Raw genomic sequence first — 15134 nt, forward strand, 5'->3', positions numbered from 1 at the left:
TCCTATTTATACAGTCATTCCGTTCTAAGATGTTTTATGTCCTTGTTAACATAAGGCACCTTCAGAAAGGTTTTATAGCTGAAACTATTTCAAATACAAACAACCATTTAAAACACATGCATGATGCACTGTATAACAGATCAGCCACACGTGCTTGATAATTACTGATATATCAAAGAGTACAGCTGAGATTCTTTGTTTTATTGTTAAATCAAAGACAAACCTTTTATTTCCTATTTTCCAACCTCTTTGTTCAGTTGTTACGATTATTAGTGTTATTGTCATAGTATTAGTAAAGTCTTGCTTAATAATTTTGTATACAAGTAGGAACAAATGGAGAATTATCAATGACCATATGGATGAGAACATCAAATTCATCAGTAGAAAACAAGGAACTTGCCTTACAGATAGAACTAGAAAAATTTCTTCCCAGAACCTTGGTCACCACTAGCCTTGCCATCTCCAAATCCACTTGAGCGGCCTGAACCAAATCCTCCAAAACCACTTGAGCGGTTTGAACTCTCAAAGTTTCCAAAGCCACCAGTCCGGTTTGAACTTCCAAAACCGCCACTACGATCTGAACCACCAAATCCTCCCTGGCGATTGGAGTCACGCATGTCTCCAGAACCACCAAAATTCCCTGAGCGACCTGAGCTCGATCCACCAAAGCTACCCCCTGATCGTCCACCACCAGATCCACCAAATCCACCTGTTCGACCAGAATATCCGCCTTGACCCCCAAACCTGCCGCCAGAATTTCCATAGCCACCAGAGCGACCTGAACCAGAATCACCAAACCGACCACCTACCATGCCTCCATAAGAGCCAAAGCGCCCCCCACCTCTGCCCATGTCACTGAACATGTCTGTTGCTCCAGCCTCTACTTCAATCCTTGGAAGCTTTTTTCACCAAATACATGAAAATAAGATGAGAAAATAAGAAATAACCCTTGGCCACAACTAGCCTTACATACAATTCACCTAATTTGGCCAAGTAAGAACAGGAGGATTATGATACTTAATTGAAAAGACTAGATAATTGCTGGAGCCAACTATAAGCTGCTTCATTTTCAGCACCATTCCAGTCTATATACTCTCACAATTCACTATTATTCAATTAAGTAAGATAGTGATAGGAAATAGAAAATAAATAAAGATTCAACTCCACTTGTCACTCTCTCAACAAAAGGGCAAGACACAAAAGATATGAAGAGTGACAAATCGTGCTCCATGAAGTAAATGACACCAGAACTTGAACTACTTCAAAGACATGAAATTTTTAGTTTGTCTACACTAGTATTCAAATAATAGCACACCAACACATCTCCCTCACATAGTAAAGCATGACAATGAAGTACTAGACCTAACTACAGCCATTTACAATATTACAACAAATACTCTCCCCAACATCCCATTTTATGTGGCATGATTTCATTAGGCATATCTGCTTGAGTTACTACATTGAAATCATTGAGAGATATCCTCAATAGTAATAGAAGTGAAAAGAAGGCCAAAAATGTCTGAATCATCAAAGTAAACACTACAATGCGCTATTCTTACTGTAATCATAAAATATTTGGCGGTAAGAACTTTTTTTTTTTTTGAGAATGTAGCGTTTACTTTGATGATTCAGACATTTTTGGCCTTCTTATGATTCTTAGTAAAATACTTTTAACTTTTTGGACCCCATGAAAAAGAAGGAATGCAGAAGCCCCTTTAGCACTAATTAGTTACAGCAGTCACAACTCACACAGCGTTATAGACTTATAGTCTTCTTGAGCATAAAGCTCTTTTCTCCAACTGAGGTTCACATTCATCAGTGCCATCATAAATTACATGGGGAAAATATGAATAGATGACGTCAAAAAGTAAACGCATCACCAATATTAGCCACCTTACCTCGATAAATCTGCATCCTACATCACGTTCGATACCTTTCACATCCCTATGTTGGCCTGAAGAATGTATCAGAATTGCACTTCCTTTCTTCCCAGCACGCCCAGTTCGACCGGATCGATGAACAAAGATCTCTGATGAGTTTGGAAGCTCATAATGTACCACCTGAGCAGCAACATATTTCCAAGTTTATGCAGGGAATCCAAAATATTACTAGAACATTTGGGAGCAAATCTGTGTCTTAAAGCAAATTGTATACTCATTCCCACTAAACTAGAATGTTCCTTTATCTCAAGGGGATTCAATAGTCTAAGTATAATTAAAGCACTCATTCTTGCCCTATTTGCGGAGTGTAATTTCTGACGAAGGATATCAATGGAATCCCCTCGGTTCTACAAAGCTTCACCCCTGCTCGTACCCTATTGCTTTAAATATGTAGAAAAGACTGCTACTTTCAGATACTTCTGCTCGCTATTGACAAATGCTTTAGAGATATATAACATCTAACATAGACTATATAAAGACCTATAAAAGAGTTTCAAAGGAGAGGAAACTGAAGAAATTGCTTAGTCTGCATTCAAGTAAAGTTGTATTGAGTTATAAAATGACCTTTAAACCTTAAAAACATGAAGGATCAGGCAAGGTTGCTATTTAAATATGCAACTTCCACCGAACCCCCTTCTATTACATGTCACGTTGTTGGTTTGTTGATCAACGGGTTCTAACAGAGGGTTTTCTGATATGTTGTCTGCTCTATTGTTGGAGTGTGCAGATGAAAGAAAAGAAATGCAGTGATTATTGCACCTAAAATCACAAGTATGAGAACAAAAGACCAACCAGATCAACATTAGGTACATCAAGTCCTCGGGCAGCAACATCAGTAGCCACCAACACATTGAATTGACCTTGGCGAAAACCTGATAGAGTTCTCTCCCTCTGGGTTTGTGAGATGTCCCCGTGCAATGCTTCACATTTGAAACTCTTTTGCATTACATACGACAATTTATCAGCATCGCGTTTAGTTTGAGTAAAAACAATGCACTTGCCCCCTTTTGCATGCTCCTGCAAAATGAAATGCTCAATTAGTTTCAGAGATTAAGGATTATCGAAAAATTAGACAACAGAAAGACCATTATCTTTATGTTGGTGGAAATAAATAGAGAGCGACTTAGAACAATATGAGAGGGAATAAGGTGGGACAGAGGAGACTGAAGGTATATCTCCATACAGTTATCAGAGGTCCAAGAATTGCTGGTTTCTGATGCATATCACAAGCAATTGAAAACAAGGAAATCCCATCAGCCAGTTTCTGATCAGAATCTCCTACCTGGGATATATTGAAAAATTAGCCTCCAAAGTTCTCAAAAATTAAGGAAATTTGTATTAAAATGTTGAGCATTTTTGGTCTCACAAGATCAATGTGAACAGGATTTTTCAGGAACTTGTTGGTAATTTTTAATATCCAACTGGGCATTGTGGCTGAAAACATCAGTGTCTGATGCTTCTGTGGAACATTTTCTAAAATGGTCTCGACATCCTCCGCAAAACCCACGTTAAGCATTTGATCAGCTTCATCTAGAACAACAAACTGGATTTCTGCCAAATTTAAAGCACCCCTCTTCAGCAGATCAATAATCCGACCTGGCGTTCCCACAACAACATCAACTCCCCTGTCAAGGGAACTCATTTGGCGTGAAATGGGAACACCACCATAAACACACAGTGTATCCAGACCAGGAGCAGACTCAAAAAATTCTTTATCCACTTGTTTTGCAAGTTCTCTGGTAGGCGCCAAGATTAAAGCCAAAGGATTCCTTCCACGTCTGCATTATAGAGAATACACAAATTGTTAGTATTTTACAACTGTAATTAGGTCCAAATGCAACAAATATTCAGAATCGAACTTTAATAAAATTGCCAAACCTAGCAGATGAGAAATCACTACATTATGCTGCTATCATTTTTGTACTACAAAAAATATAAAAGCCCAGAGAGAAAGCAGACTGAACAAACCCATGTTTCTCGTTGAAGCGAATGATCTTATCCATGATGGGAATGCCAAAAGCTAGTGTCTTCCCAGTTCCAGTTCTAGCTCGACCTATCATGTCAGATCCTTGCATTGCTGGTTCCAGAACGGCTCTCTGCACAACCCAAAAAAAAAATTAAAGTCACATCTCTCTTTGCCTTGCATCTCGTGACGAAAATAACCTAATGCTATGCATTAAAACACACAGTACATGACTAAATTAAGCTCATTTCACCAACTAAAACTCAAGTGGACAGATCATTCTAAACAGGATTCCAGAGGAGAAAACTTTGATATGCTTAGCATTGTATTAGGCACCTAGTGGCAAATGAAGTGATCGAAAACCTTGATATATTAAGCATCGTATTAGGCAACTAAGGGTGCGACCTAGTGGCAGATGAGGTGATCGAAAACCTTGGGAGGCAAAGGTTAAGCTTCTAGCAGAGACAATAAAACTAAGTGTTTCTTCCCACCTGTTTAAGTCTCAAACAAAATTCCTAGCAGTCAATGAAGTGATTGAAAACCTCAGAGGCCAAGGTTAAAATTCTAGCAGACACAATAAAATTTAAGTGATTACTTCCACCTGCTTAAGCCTTTGTCAAAATTGTACAGGAACTGTATTGGTGGAAGGTGGCATAAAAATGTCAACTGCCTTGTTAAAAAGCTAGCCGACCAACCTCACGAGAGTAAACCATACAACCCTAAGTTACTCAACCCTAGAGAATATTTAACTTCATCAACAAAAAAACTTCCAGAAACACATTAAGCCTTTGTTTGGTATGGCAAAATATGACTACAAAATTAGATATAAAAAAAGTATACTAAGCTTAGCTGAGATGGTCATACACCAACATATTCCTTTATTGGTGGAAATGACATCATGCACTCGACGTCATTATATGTCCGACTCTTTAACCCATATAAATTCATTCAATCAACACATTGATAATCTTGCTTGATACAGTAGGATTACAATATACCTAATCACAACCACTGGAAACGTTCCATGAGAAAACATTTCGAATCACACCAACACACCCTAAAAGCTGAAAAAGAAACATTTTTTCCAAACGGAAATGATAGTCGCTTTGAGGAAAAACCTGAATAGGGAAGAGCTTCGTAATTCCCTTTTTCTCCAAAGCAGAAACGATCTCCTGAGCTATACCAAGTTTCGATATCTCAAGTCCTTCATCATCCTCAGGTAAATCCGCCACCGCATATCCAGCTCGTAAATACCTGCCTGAATGAAACCCTCTTGCAGAAACCCCAAATTTCCCATCAACCCAGTTTCCATTTCTTGAAGTATCAGCCGTACTAACAGTGGTAAAGCTGTTAAATTGGGTATTTCCGGAAATGAACTTGTCGTCGCCGGACGTCGACGGTGAGAACAATAGATGAGTAAGGGCATTAAGAGCAACCCTTTTCGAGGCATGTAAAGAAGAAGACTTCTTCAATAGAACAAGGCTATTCATTATTGCTTTCTTCAAATATTCCAACAGAGAAGAGATCAGCAAAATGGTATAGAAGGGTTTAATTAGGGTTTATGAAAAAGACGAAAGAAGCAACTGATTTAAGCCAGCAAAATATGAAGGCGGTTGAGGGGTCCGATACTTTGGCTCTGGAAAGCAGAGGCTGTAGAGAGATATTTTGGAGCTATAAAAGGGGTTTTGGGATCAAGAAAGGGGTTTTGGTGTATGTATTGTGAAGGGTTTAAGAAAAGGAAGAGAACTAATAGAAGTAGAGTCCAACATCCACATATGACTGGGCTGGGGTTTGTTTTGCCTTCAGAATGGACAATAGATAGGGCTGCACTTGCTTGAGTTATTATAGTCAAATAAGCCCAACAAAATTTGGGCTTGGAAATGTTTGTAAACATTTGTCTATTGGGCTTCTTAGGTGACAAAAACAAAAATCTAACAAAATGGTCATAACTTAAATCTCCCCAAACAGTTTCAAATTTTAGATATGAGCTTCTTTTGATATATTATTTGCTCAAAACTATTCGTGTTTGCACCACATCGAATTCAAAAGATGTCCTTTCAAGAATCCTTAATAGCTAACAGAGTTTTTCATCCTCCAAACGGTCCTAAATTCTAGATATGATATGATTAATATCCCAACTCAACACGTGTTCAAATTAGGATTGACTTTTGACTTTTAAGTTAGAAGTCTTATCGGATAACTTTTGACTTATTTTTATCATTTTAGTTTAAAATAAGTGTTTTTAATTAAGCACCTTTTAAATTTACCCTGATACTCTAAAAGTGCTTAAAACTCAAAGGTAAGTTCTAATGTTTTATTAGTGGTGGTTAGACCAATGTTATTGTATAAGACTGAGTGTTGGCCAATCAAAACCTCTCATGTCTAAAAGATACATGTAGCGAAGACGAGGATGTTGAAGTGGATGTGTGGTCTTACTAGGAGTGATAAAATTGTAAATGAGGATATCCAAGACAAGGTAGGTGTGACCTCCTTGGTGGACAAGATAAGAAAAGCGGGACTAAGATGGTTTAAACATGTGAAGAGGGATTTGAATAGAAACATCAATGAGGTGCAGGAGGTTGGTTATAGAGGGTACGAAGAGAGACACGTGTAGGTCGAAGAAGTATTGGATAGAGGTCCTACATTTCACCATGATAAGAATTTAGAGAGTTGCGTTAAACAAGAAACGGACAGTGCATCATCGAAATTCGAAAGATCATAAAATGGGACTAAGAAATAAGAGAAAGATACAAAGAGAAATGGTGGAAATGGCCAATAAACAAAGTTGTTGAGCTTTCTTTGCTTTGCAGTCCTTGTATGAAAACCAAAAGCTACAAAACACTAGTCCAACAAATCAATCTTTTTTTATCCCTACAAAGACCCAATACGAAAACATCCGTCAATTTCATACGCCCATTCTTAGCACTTGTCTTTTCGTTGCCGTCCCAATATTCTATTTTACTAAACAAATTAAAATATAGTTTTTTCCCTCTTTTTCTTTAGCTTCAAGAACACCCCCATTTCACCTGCCAATTTTACTGGGAGTGGAAAATGAAGAGGTATAGGAATGGAGAAATATGGGATTTTGAGGAAGAAATGCAGCTTGGAAATGGATTTTGTGATCAGAGAGAAGTCATACTGGGATTGGATGGTGATACCACTTGTACTGTTTGTGTTTGTATGCCTCTTATCCCTTTTGCTGATGAACTACCTGACCCTCCTCCTATTCTCTCACGAGCAGTTGCTGGATGCTCCAATCACAATAGCGTCGGAGGTATTGTCAAAAACACACCTCAAGTATCACGATTTTGCGAGTTTTCTATTTGAACTATTATGTGTTTGCGTTAACTACCTGAACTATCAACAACTAGCCAAAATTTATGGGCAAATTAGTTGGTGCCTTTTGGCAATTGTATTCAAACAGTTCGAGATGTATTTTGATAAATAGTTGGTCATAGTGTTGGTGGGAGGGGAAAACAGTTAGCTTCAGTTGAAGATAATATTTTTGAGTTCTCTAAGTGGACTATTGCGAAGATATGTGACAGGAAACTGTTATCCAGTTCTAATTTTGTTTACTTTATTTAAGGATCAGTATTCTACTGCCCATAGTTCTTAATAAAGACCCTTTTACAGAAAGCGCCGCGAGGGATGCTTTAGAGCTAGTCATGGCTGATGCTCTTTCAAAAGCAGGCTCAACACGTTTCTGTGTGCAAGCTGTTTGTTTGGCTGTCTCTGGTGTCAACCATCCAACAGATATAGAACGAATAATGAACTGGCTTAGGTATGTTTTAAAAAATTGACACTTTCTTATTGTCTTTCCATATCAATTTATTCATGTGCTTTACTTTTACTGTGTGTGTTCAGCACTAGTGGCTAGTTTCTATATGCTGTGTTCCTAGTGTGCCCTCTGCTGCTATGAGGTGAAATGAAGTGCCATTAGAGATGCTCTATTGGAATACCCAATTGTACCAAGGCTGTTTGAAATGGTTGGAAAATTTGAAAATTATTATATGATCTTTAATGAAAATTCTCTTTCTAGCCATTGAAGATGCATTGTATCGCCCTTTATCCTTCTTACTTGGTAACTGGAGACTTGACTCCATGTGTAACCATGTGGCACATCATCTTGTGAGTTGTCACTGGAGAGTTTCTTTCATTTTCCTTCCCGTCTTCTGAACTTGTCATTGCTCGTTATTTGGATTCATCAGCTGTTTATCTGCTATATTTCATGATTTTTCTCTTCTTTGACTTTATATTTACTTTGGTTTATTTCCTTCCCCTAAATTTCTTTCCCTTGATTTCTTGTAGAGATATATTCCCCAGCCATGTCCAATTCTTTGTTCAGAATGATGCTGTTGCAGCTCTTGCAAGTGGAACAATGGGAAAGCTTCATGGTTGTGTCCTTATTGCTGGTACAGGAACAATTGCTTATGGTTTCACTGAAGATGGGAGAGATGCTAGAGCTGCTGGTGCTGGGCCTGTATTAGGAGATTGGGGAAGGTATGCATTGCACGGCTTCACTGCATTAGTCGTCTTATTTTCAGGATCTAAAGTGATATTTCATCCTTTTGGCTTCTTCTCCCGCATATCACAAGTTCATTGTCTACTGCGAACGTTTGAGAGGCAATAAAAGTTGTTGCTAATGATGCTTCATTTGAGATATTTGGCTGACAACATGGGCACTTACATCTGAAGATTTCCCCCCTAGTTTTCTGCTGTTTCATACTTAAGTTTAAAGACTTCCTAGTGGAAGTTATCTGTTTGGCTACATCTTCCAAACCTCATACCAGATTCCATTACCTTGTCATTTTTAAGTTTCCATTTTTTATGCTGTTTCAAACTACCTGGCTCTGTAGTGCCCATTTTGTTTTGATCCAGTTTGAGATAATTTTGTTTTCTAAATTTGTCCTATTGATTTACCTAGGCAGCAATGACTTTTTAAATTTTTTGATTGTTGTACTTTTTCTTTGTCTGGTTAACTTTGAAGGATCTATTTCTTGTTCACATGCAGTGGATATGGTATAGCTGCACAGGCATTGACTGCTGCAGTTAGAGCCTATGATGGTCGTGGTCCATACACTGCACTTACGCCAAGTATTCTAAGGAAGCTGGATCTTTCTTCTCCTGATGAGCTTATTGGGTACTTCATGGAAACTTGAATCACTAATCTCATCAACTTCTCTTATGAGTCAGTTATTCTTTTAAATAATTTACTGCCTCGAAGACATGAACAAACACTAGCTCATACTGTCAAAATTTGTTATCGAAAAGATGCATGCACATTTGTGGACTTTACTCATGTTGTCAAAGAGTTTTTCTTTTTAAATGCATAGGGAACACATTTGATCTTGACACCTTGGATGTCAAAGGAACAATATTTAAAACATTCACCAGTTATCATAGTATATATGCATAACGATATTATATATTTAACTTTGCAAGCTTTTGTTTGTGTTGATTATGAGTTTCCACGTCTAAAATATAATCCATTTTTTGATTAATCAAAATACCATTTCTCACCTTTAAAATTATCTAGCAGGGAAAGGAGTTCATGTGTCCCTTGTGTGTTTGCCGAATTATTTTTTCATATAGTAGAGGTTGCAAATTGATTCTAAATAGGACTCTGCATGCTCTGAGATAATATTCTTCATCAACAAAGTTTTCACTACCATGGAGGCAATGTCGTAGTAACCTGTTTGAGACTTTTGAGTAAAATATAAAAATATTATCATGCTTTTTACTTATCCGTCCATTATAGGGAAACTATGGCAGTCTCTTATCTCTTCTAGGTTGATTTTTTTATGCATCCATATATATTCATGTCTTCATTAGCCTGAAGAAAATTTTCTTTCATATCTTGCATTATCCTACATCATGGATGTCATTGCTGATTTTTACATAGTCCTGAAGGGATATATCATTTCTTGCAACATGCTTGTAACATATATACAGTAACTTATGCTCTTGACAGGCAGTTGCTCTAATCTTCTATTTGAGAATAATAGTAATACCTTGAACTACTAAGTTAGATCTTCTTGATTTGTTTTTTCTGTTTAGATACTTCTATTGTTTTTCATAGCTCCTTCATGGGGCATATCGGATTTGTATGCACAAGAGCTCTTTGGGTCAAAACATTTTTTCATTAATTTTCAGGTGGACCTATTCAGATCCATCTTGGGCTCGGATTGCGGCTCTTGTTCCAGTGGTAGTGACTTGTGCAGAGGGAGGTGATGAAGTAGCAAATAAGATATTGAGAGATGCGGTTCAAGAATTAGCTTCCAGTGTTAAAGCTGTTGTTAGAAGACTACAGTTGTGTGGTGAAGGTATGCTGTCAATCGATTAAGTGATTTGCCTTTTAGGGCTGCAGTTACATGAAAATGTTTTGATATCTTCCATATCTAGATCTCTGTATGTATCTGTATTAGTTTCTCCATATTTATTACCTCCAAGAACTGAACTTAGCCTTAAAAATTTTGATAAATCAGTTTATGTGTTTTCTTATTCTGAAAATATGACTTTGCAGTGAATTGTGCTGAAGTATATTATATATAACAGAACTCTAATCATGATTTAATCTTTTGCTACTCTATGCTTGACTAGTATCGTGCCTAGAAGAGAAAGTCATAGTTGAGAAGTGTGGTGCTGGAAAAAGGAATAGTAGTGATCTGAAGCAATTGCAATTTTATAGTTTTTTCTTGAGATTGCATTTATTAAATATTTACAGGTTCAATCATTTTAGACTTTTCCAAATAATGGACTTCCTCAATTATACGGTTGATTTTGAATCATGTAGAGAATGGTATCATCTGATTGAGAATTGATGTCAAGCTAGTGGAATGTGTTTGTTGCATCAGATTAAAGTTTATGTGGGAGTTGCCAACGCCAACTTAAAGGTTTTTAAAGGGGAAGAACTAGGATAATGTTTTAACTTTTGAGGTATCAAATATTAGGAGACAATGATATGTTTAGCTGTATCTTTAAAGCCAAATGTTAACTATAACTTAATCTTTCAAAAGAATCCCTCCAAGTCCTAAGAATTTTTTCAACAGAATATGTTGGTAGACAATACAGGATAAATACAACAATAACATATTCAATGTGATCCTATAAAGTGGGGTCTAAGGAGGGTGGGGTGTATGTAGACCTTACCCCTACCTTGGGAGAAAAATCTTCTTTACCTTAAGTGTCATATATTTTTTGGTTTTGAAATTGCTGGGTGATTTATTAGGTCTAAATAAGATTTATGATTTATCAAGATGTAGCATGCTTGACAAGTCATTATTACAATCCAGTGTGCTAAAGAAATTGTGTGCCTTAGTTGACTTCATTATTAGTAGTTCTTTATTTTCCCCAAAAATGTTCCTTTTCATTGCATCATCAAACTTGTCTTACTCATCACTTGCACAAAATTGTCTCCAGGCATGACTAACAAGTTGATTTCTGAATTAAATTCTCTGTAGATGGAAATGATACATTTCCTCTTGTTATGGTTGGAGGTGTTCTTGAAGCCAACAAGAAATGGGATATAGGAAGAGAAGTCATTAACTGTATATGCAAGGACTTCCCGGGGGTTCATCCCATTTGTCCAAAGGTAAGCATATTTTCTTCAATTATGCTCAATATAATTTCTCATATTGAAAAATAAAAAGGTTATACTTTACCAAAACGCGATATTCTGTAATGTGTGAAATGTTAACTGGTTCTGCTAACATTGCACATCACTAGGCTCATTGCACATCTCATTTCCTCAACTCTTCGGTATTAGGTGGAACCTGCCATTGGAGCTGCTTTGCTTGCTTGGAACTTGTTGGCTAGGTATAGTCGACAAGGGACTTTGAGAAGTGAAACCTATTCTTCTTAAGATACTTGATCAATTGTACAGCGCGTAAGGATGAATGGAAGGTTATTTCAGCATGTATTCCAGAATGGAAAATATGTGTTTTGTTTTTCCATTTTTGTTATATAGATTCTTCTTCCTCTTGATCAATTTTTGTTCATCTTCTATATACTGAGTTGCAATAAGTTAGTAAAGGTAAAGTTTGTTTATCATTTGTTGTATTCTACAAAAGTTATGTTACCTCCTCCCTGTTTCTCTTTTCTCACTCTCCACATGATTGAGAAGTAGTTGTGTTAGTCTTCTTTTTCTTTTTTTTGGAGTAATGAAGTATCAGTGTCTCTCTACACTATAAGCACAAGTTTGGCAAAATACGTCGACAACCCTTTAAATCTGTCAGTTATTTCATTTAGATATTCAACTACAACATGTTCCAACAACCCTTTAAATCTGTTGTTATTTCATTTAGACTTTCAAAACTACATAATAAAGTGTTTTTACTATGTTTTCGACTCAAATTTTGGAAAAAAATTATGCACGTGTTCTCAAGCACTCATTAAGTAGATGAGTTAACTACATAAATTATGGTTTGTAGAGTAAAGAGTAAAAATCTAACAATAAGATATTAGATTATTTTATTCTATATATGATTAAATAATTTAATTCAAAATTATTTATGTTACACTTAGTGTGGGATAACAATTGCGAAAATTATTAATTTACCAAAATGAAAAGGATGTATCCTAGTACTAGGATAAAATACCAAAATGATAAGATATCCTTTTTGAAAGCTCTCCTCCTATAATCCTTTAAGGAAGTCATGGTTAAATTGGAAACTTTATCCCAATCTATTTAGTGTAAATAAAATCAAAGACATTAAATAATCTAGAGACAATTTAATTCATATTATAATAAAACTACCTTACATTTTATTTCCACATCGGAATTCAGTAATGTTTTGGGGTTAGAAAGAAGTATTGATTGAAATTTTTCTAAGATTACCAACAAAATCCATCATTCAGTGCACAAGCGTCTGCAAATCATGGTATTCTCTCATTACTAGCCCTAATTTTATCTCCCTACACCTTAACAACAACAACAAAGATGATGATTACTTGCTAGTACGCCATTGCTCCGAAGAACGAACCTGTAAAAGAAATGTATGCTTTATTCTATGACAATGAAAATTTTGATCAGTATGTTCAATGTGATGTGCCATTTGATGCGTTTGAAAGTCAGTAGTTGTAATGGACTTTTATGCCTTTCTGACGATCTGTCTCGATATTGGGATCTTTGGAATCCATCTATAAGAAAGTCGATCAGTAAAACTTCCCAAATCAATTTTTACGTTTGAGACACATGGTCCCTTTCAACATACTCTTGGGTTTGGATATGATTCTGTTCGTAATGACTATAAGGTGGTAAGAATAGTACATACTGATGATTATATGGGTGGTTTACTAGTACCACCACATGTTAAGGTTTATAAGTTGAGCACTGGTGTTTGGCAAGATATTACTCAATGAGCGGATACCGGGAGTCTATGTGAATGGGGCTTGCCATTGGGTGGCTGCTAAATTGAAACAAGGAGTGTCTTGTCATATCATGATTGTTCTGTTTGATATGGAGGATGAGACGTTCAGGGAGATGATGGTACCGGGTAGTTTAGCTGTGAGTTTTTCGTTTAGTGCGAATTGGTTCAACCTTTTTGTGTCAGAGGAGTCACTTTGTTTGGCTAATCGTTTGTTTGATGATGATGGAACAATTGATATTTGGAGGATGAAAGAGCATGGTCATCCAGAATCATGGGTGAAACAATTCAGTATCAACAGCCACATTACGTTCAATGTTGGTATTGTTGATGAAATTTTCTCGTTGTTAAATGGTGGTCGTCAGCGTCAGGTTACTCATTTCTTGGTGAAGCCAATAGCTTCAAGGAAAAATGGTCAAATTTTGTGGAGAGCGGACAATGGATTGTTGGTTTCATATGATACTTCAGTTGAAAAAATTGAGAATCTTGGCATTAGCAATGCTAACTTCTTGCCGTATCGTGATGCACTTTATGTTAATCCTTACAAAGTGAGCCTTATTTTACTTGATAAATGGACAGACTATTTATCTGGAAACACCACTAGCTGTGAAGAGTCCATCTAATTTATGCAAGAGGAAGCCTAAAGTTTAGAGGATAGTTCTTAAATGAATAGTGCGATTTCTATCTCCCTTGCGCATTAGTGGATTTTTGAACATGTCAATTTCTTGCAACATGACATTGTTTTGCAGGTTTTAGGCTGACATGGGAACGTCAAAGTTTCTCAAAGGATTCAGGAGTGCATGAAATTCTTTAAGCTCTTGGGTATCAGAACTCTTTCATTAAATAGAGGCTGTAAATCTAATGTCTTGACTACTACTAGGTAGATAGATATGTTTGGGATTATTACACTTTCAAACCTTGTATTGTTCTTGCAACTATCTGATGATTACTAACTAAGCGATCCAAGAAAAAAAACTCTCTTCTGATTACTATTAAATTTTCTCGTCAAATCTCTATGTTGTTGGATGCTTAGTAGTTATAACCACTTTTATGAATATAATTTTGTTTCCTTGATCATATCCCCTGTCAGCATTTTTTTCTTTTAAGTTTGCTGTTCATAACAGTTGGACTGAGTAATGTTTTGCTAGTTCCTTCATCTTCCTACTAGAGTTCACTATTTCCCTGAGCGGAAATCTTCGAATGTAGTTGACATGAACATCCATGTGAATCATGGTATGCTAGAAAGTGTTTACAGCCACCTTTTGCTGAAGTGTTTTTACATCAGAATAGATAATCTGCTGGGCTATCTTTAGCATACGATATTTGTTATAGATTTTGATGTCTGTATCCTGGTTATTTTTATGCCAAGTCCATCATCTTCCTTGGCAGAGTGACTCTGTTCCAGCTTATGAAGGGAAAAGTAATGGTTCCTTGTGTTGTAGTATTTTCCATAAAAATGAGTGTGTATAAAGATTATACAGGTCCTGTCCAAGCCAATTGTGAAGCCTGATATTTAGTTTAAATTGTTTCAAGAATTATGGATCCATCTTTAACCTTCCATAACTAGTAAAATGAGAAAAAGGGATCAAGGATCTCCATATCTAAATCCTTTTTACAGACAAGTCTTCAGACCCACCATTAATAATAAGATATAGAATTTGGGAGATAATTGAAGTACACAGGGGGGGATTAGTTTCACGGATGGTCACTCGAATTTTATTTTATCAATGCCACTAAACTATTTTTTTATTACAAAAGAAAAAATAAACTCAACTTTGTCGAAGCATGATGAAAAATCATTGAACTATTTTTTGTTTGTAACTATATCACATAAGATATCTCGTTTGGTTTACTCCAAATGACTTA

The 15134-nt window shown here is 36.4% G+C and overlaps 3 protein-coding genes across 3 annotated transcripts; 2 read left to right on the plus strand and 1 right to left on the minus strand.

Moving 5' to 3' along the window:
- Nucleotides 1–300: 300 nt before the first annotated feature.
- LOC125835421 (DEAD-box ATP-dependent RNA helicase 53, mitochondrial-like) lies at nt 301–5612 on the minus strand. The gene is made up of 7 exons (XM_049514548.1): nt 5022–5612; nt 3909–4036; nt 3307–3718; nt 3124–3222; nt 2733–2957; nt 1899–2060; nt 301–899 (listed from the first exon to the last, which is right to left on the minus strand). Exons 1-7 carry the CDS (start codon nt 5391–5393, stop codon nt 414–416), a joined length of 1884 nt encoding a protein of 627 aa, XP_049370505.1. The 5' UTR covers nt 5394–5612; the 3' UTR covers nt 301–413.
- A 1298-nt stretch (nt 5613–6910) lies between these two features.
- On the plus strand, nt 6911–11964 carry LOC125835480 (uncharacterized). The gene is made up of 7 exons (XM_049514614.1): nt 6911–7177; nt 7537–7684; nt 8212–8403; nt 8915–9043; nt 10057–10226; nt 11364–11494; nt 11669–11964. The coding sequence occupies exons 1-7, from the start codon at nt 6955–6957 to the stop codon at nt 11762–11764; spliced, it is 1089 nt and encodes a 362-aa protein (XP_049370571.1). The 5' UTR covers nt 6911–6954; the 3' UTR covers nt 11765–11964.
- A 931-nt stretch (nt 11965–12895) lies between these two features.
- On the plus strand, nt 12896–13891 carry LOC125835478 (uncharacterized). Its single transcript, XM_049514611.1, has 3 exons — nt 12896–12971; nt 13049–13254; nt 13367–13891. Exons 1-3 carry the CDS (start codon nt 12896–12898, stop codon nt 13889–13891), a joined length of 807 nt encoding a protein of 268 aa, XP_049370568.1.
- Nucleotides 13892–15134: the final 1243 nt, after the last annotated feature.

This window comes from Solanum verrucosum, unplaced genomic scaffold, assembly GCF_900185275.1.
Source record: "Solanum verrucosum unplaced genomic scaffold, falcon-dt-bn FXZP01000040.1, whole genome shotgun sequence".
In the NCBI taxonomy this organism is placed as follows: Eukaryota; Viridiplantae; Streptophyta; class Magnoliopsida; order Solanales; family Solanaceae; genus Solanum; species Solanum verrucosum.

Coding starts and splice junctions, on each gene's coding strand:
- LOC125835421 (XM_049514548.1), bottom strand. CDS start 5,393: ATGAATAGCCTTGTTCTATTGAAGAAGTCTTCTTCTTTACATGCCTCG. Junction 4,037..5,021: donor CGAAGCTCTTCCCTATTCAG/GTTTTTCCTCAA, acceptor TGGGTTGTGCAG/AGAGCCGTTCTGGAACCAGC. Junction 3,719..3,908: donor CGCTTCAACGAGAAACATGG/GTTTGTTCAGTC, acceptor TCTATAATGCAG/ACGTGGAAGGAATCCTTTGG.
- LOC125835480 (XM_049514614.1), top strand. CDS start 6,955: ATGAAGAGGTATAGGAATGGAGAAATATGGGATTTTGAGGAAGAAATG. Junction 7,685..8,211: donor CGAATAATGAACTGGCTTAG/GTATGTTTTAAA, acceptor GATTTCTTGTAG/AGATATATTCCCCAGCCATG. Junction 8,404..8,914: donor GTATTAGGAGATTGGGGAAG/GTATGCATTGCA, acceptor GTTCACATGCAG/TGGATATGGTATAGCTGCAC.
- LOC125835478 (XM_049514611.1), top strand. CDS start 12,896: ATGTATGCTTTATTCTATGACAATGAAAATTTTGATCAGTATGTTCAA. Junction 12,972..13,048: donor GCCATTTGATGCGTTTGAAA/GTCAGTAGTTGT, acceptor TCCATCTATAAG/AAAGTCGATCAGTAAAACTT. Junction 13,255..13,366: donor CTGGTGTTTGGCAAGATATT/ACTCAATGAGCG, acceptor TTTGATATGGAG/GATGAGACGTTCAGGGAGAT.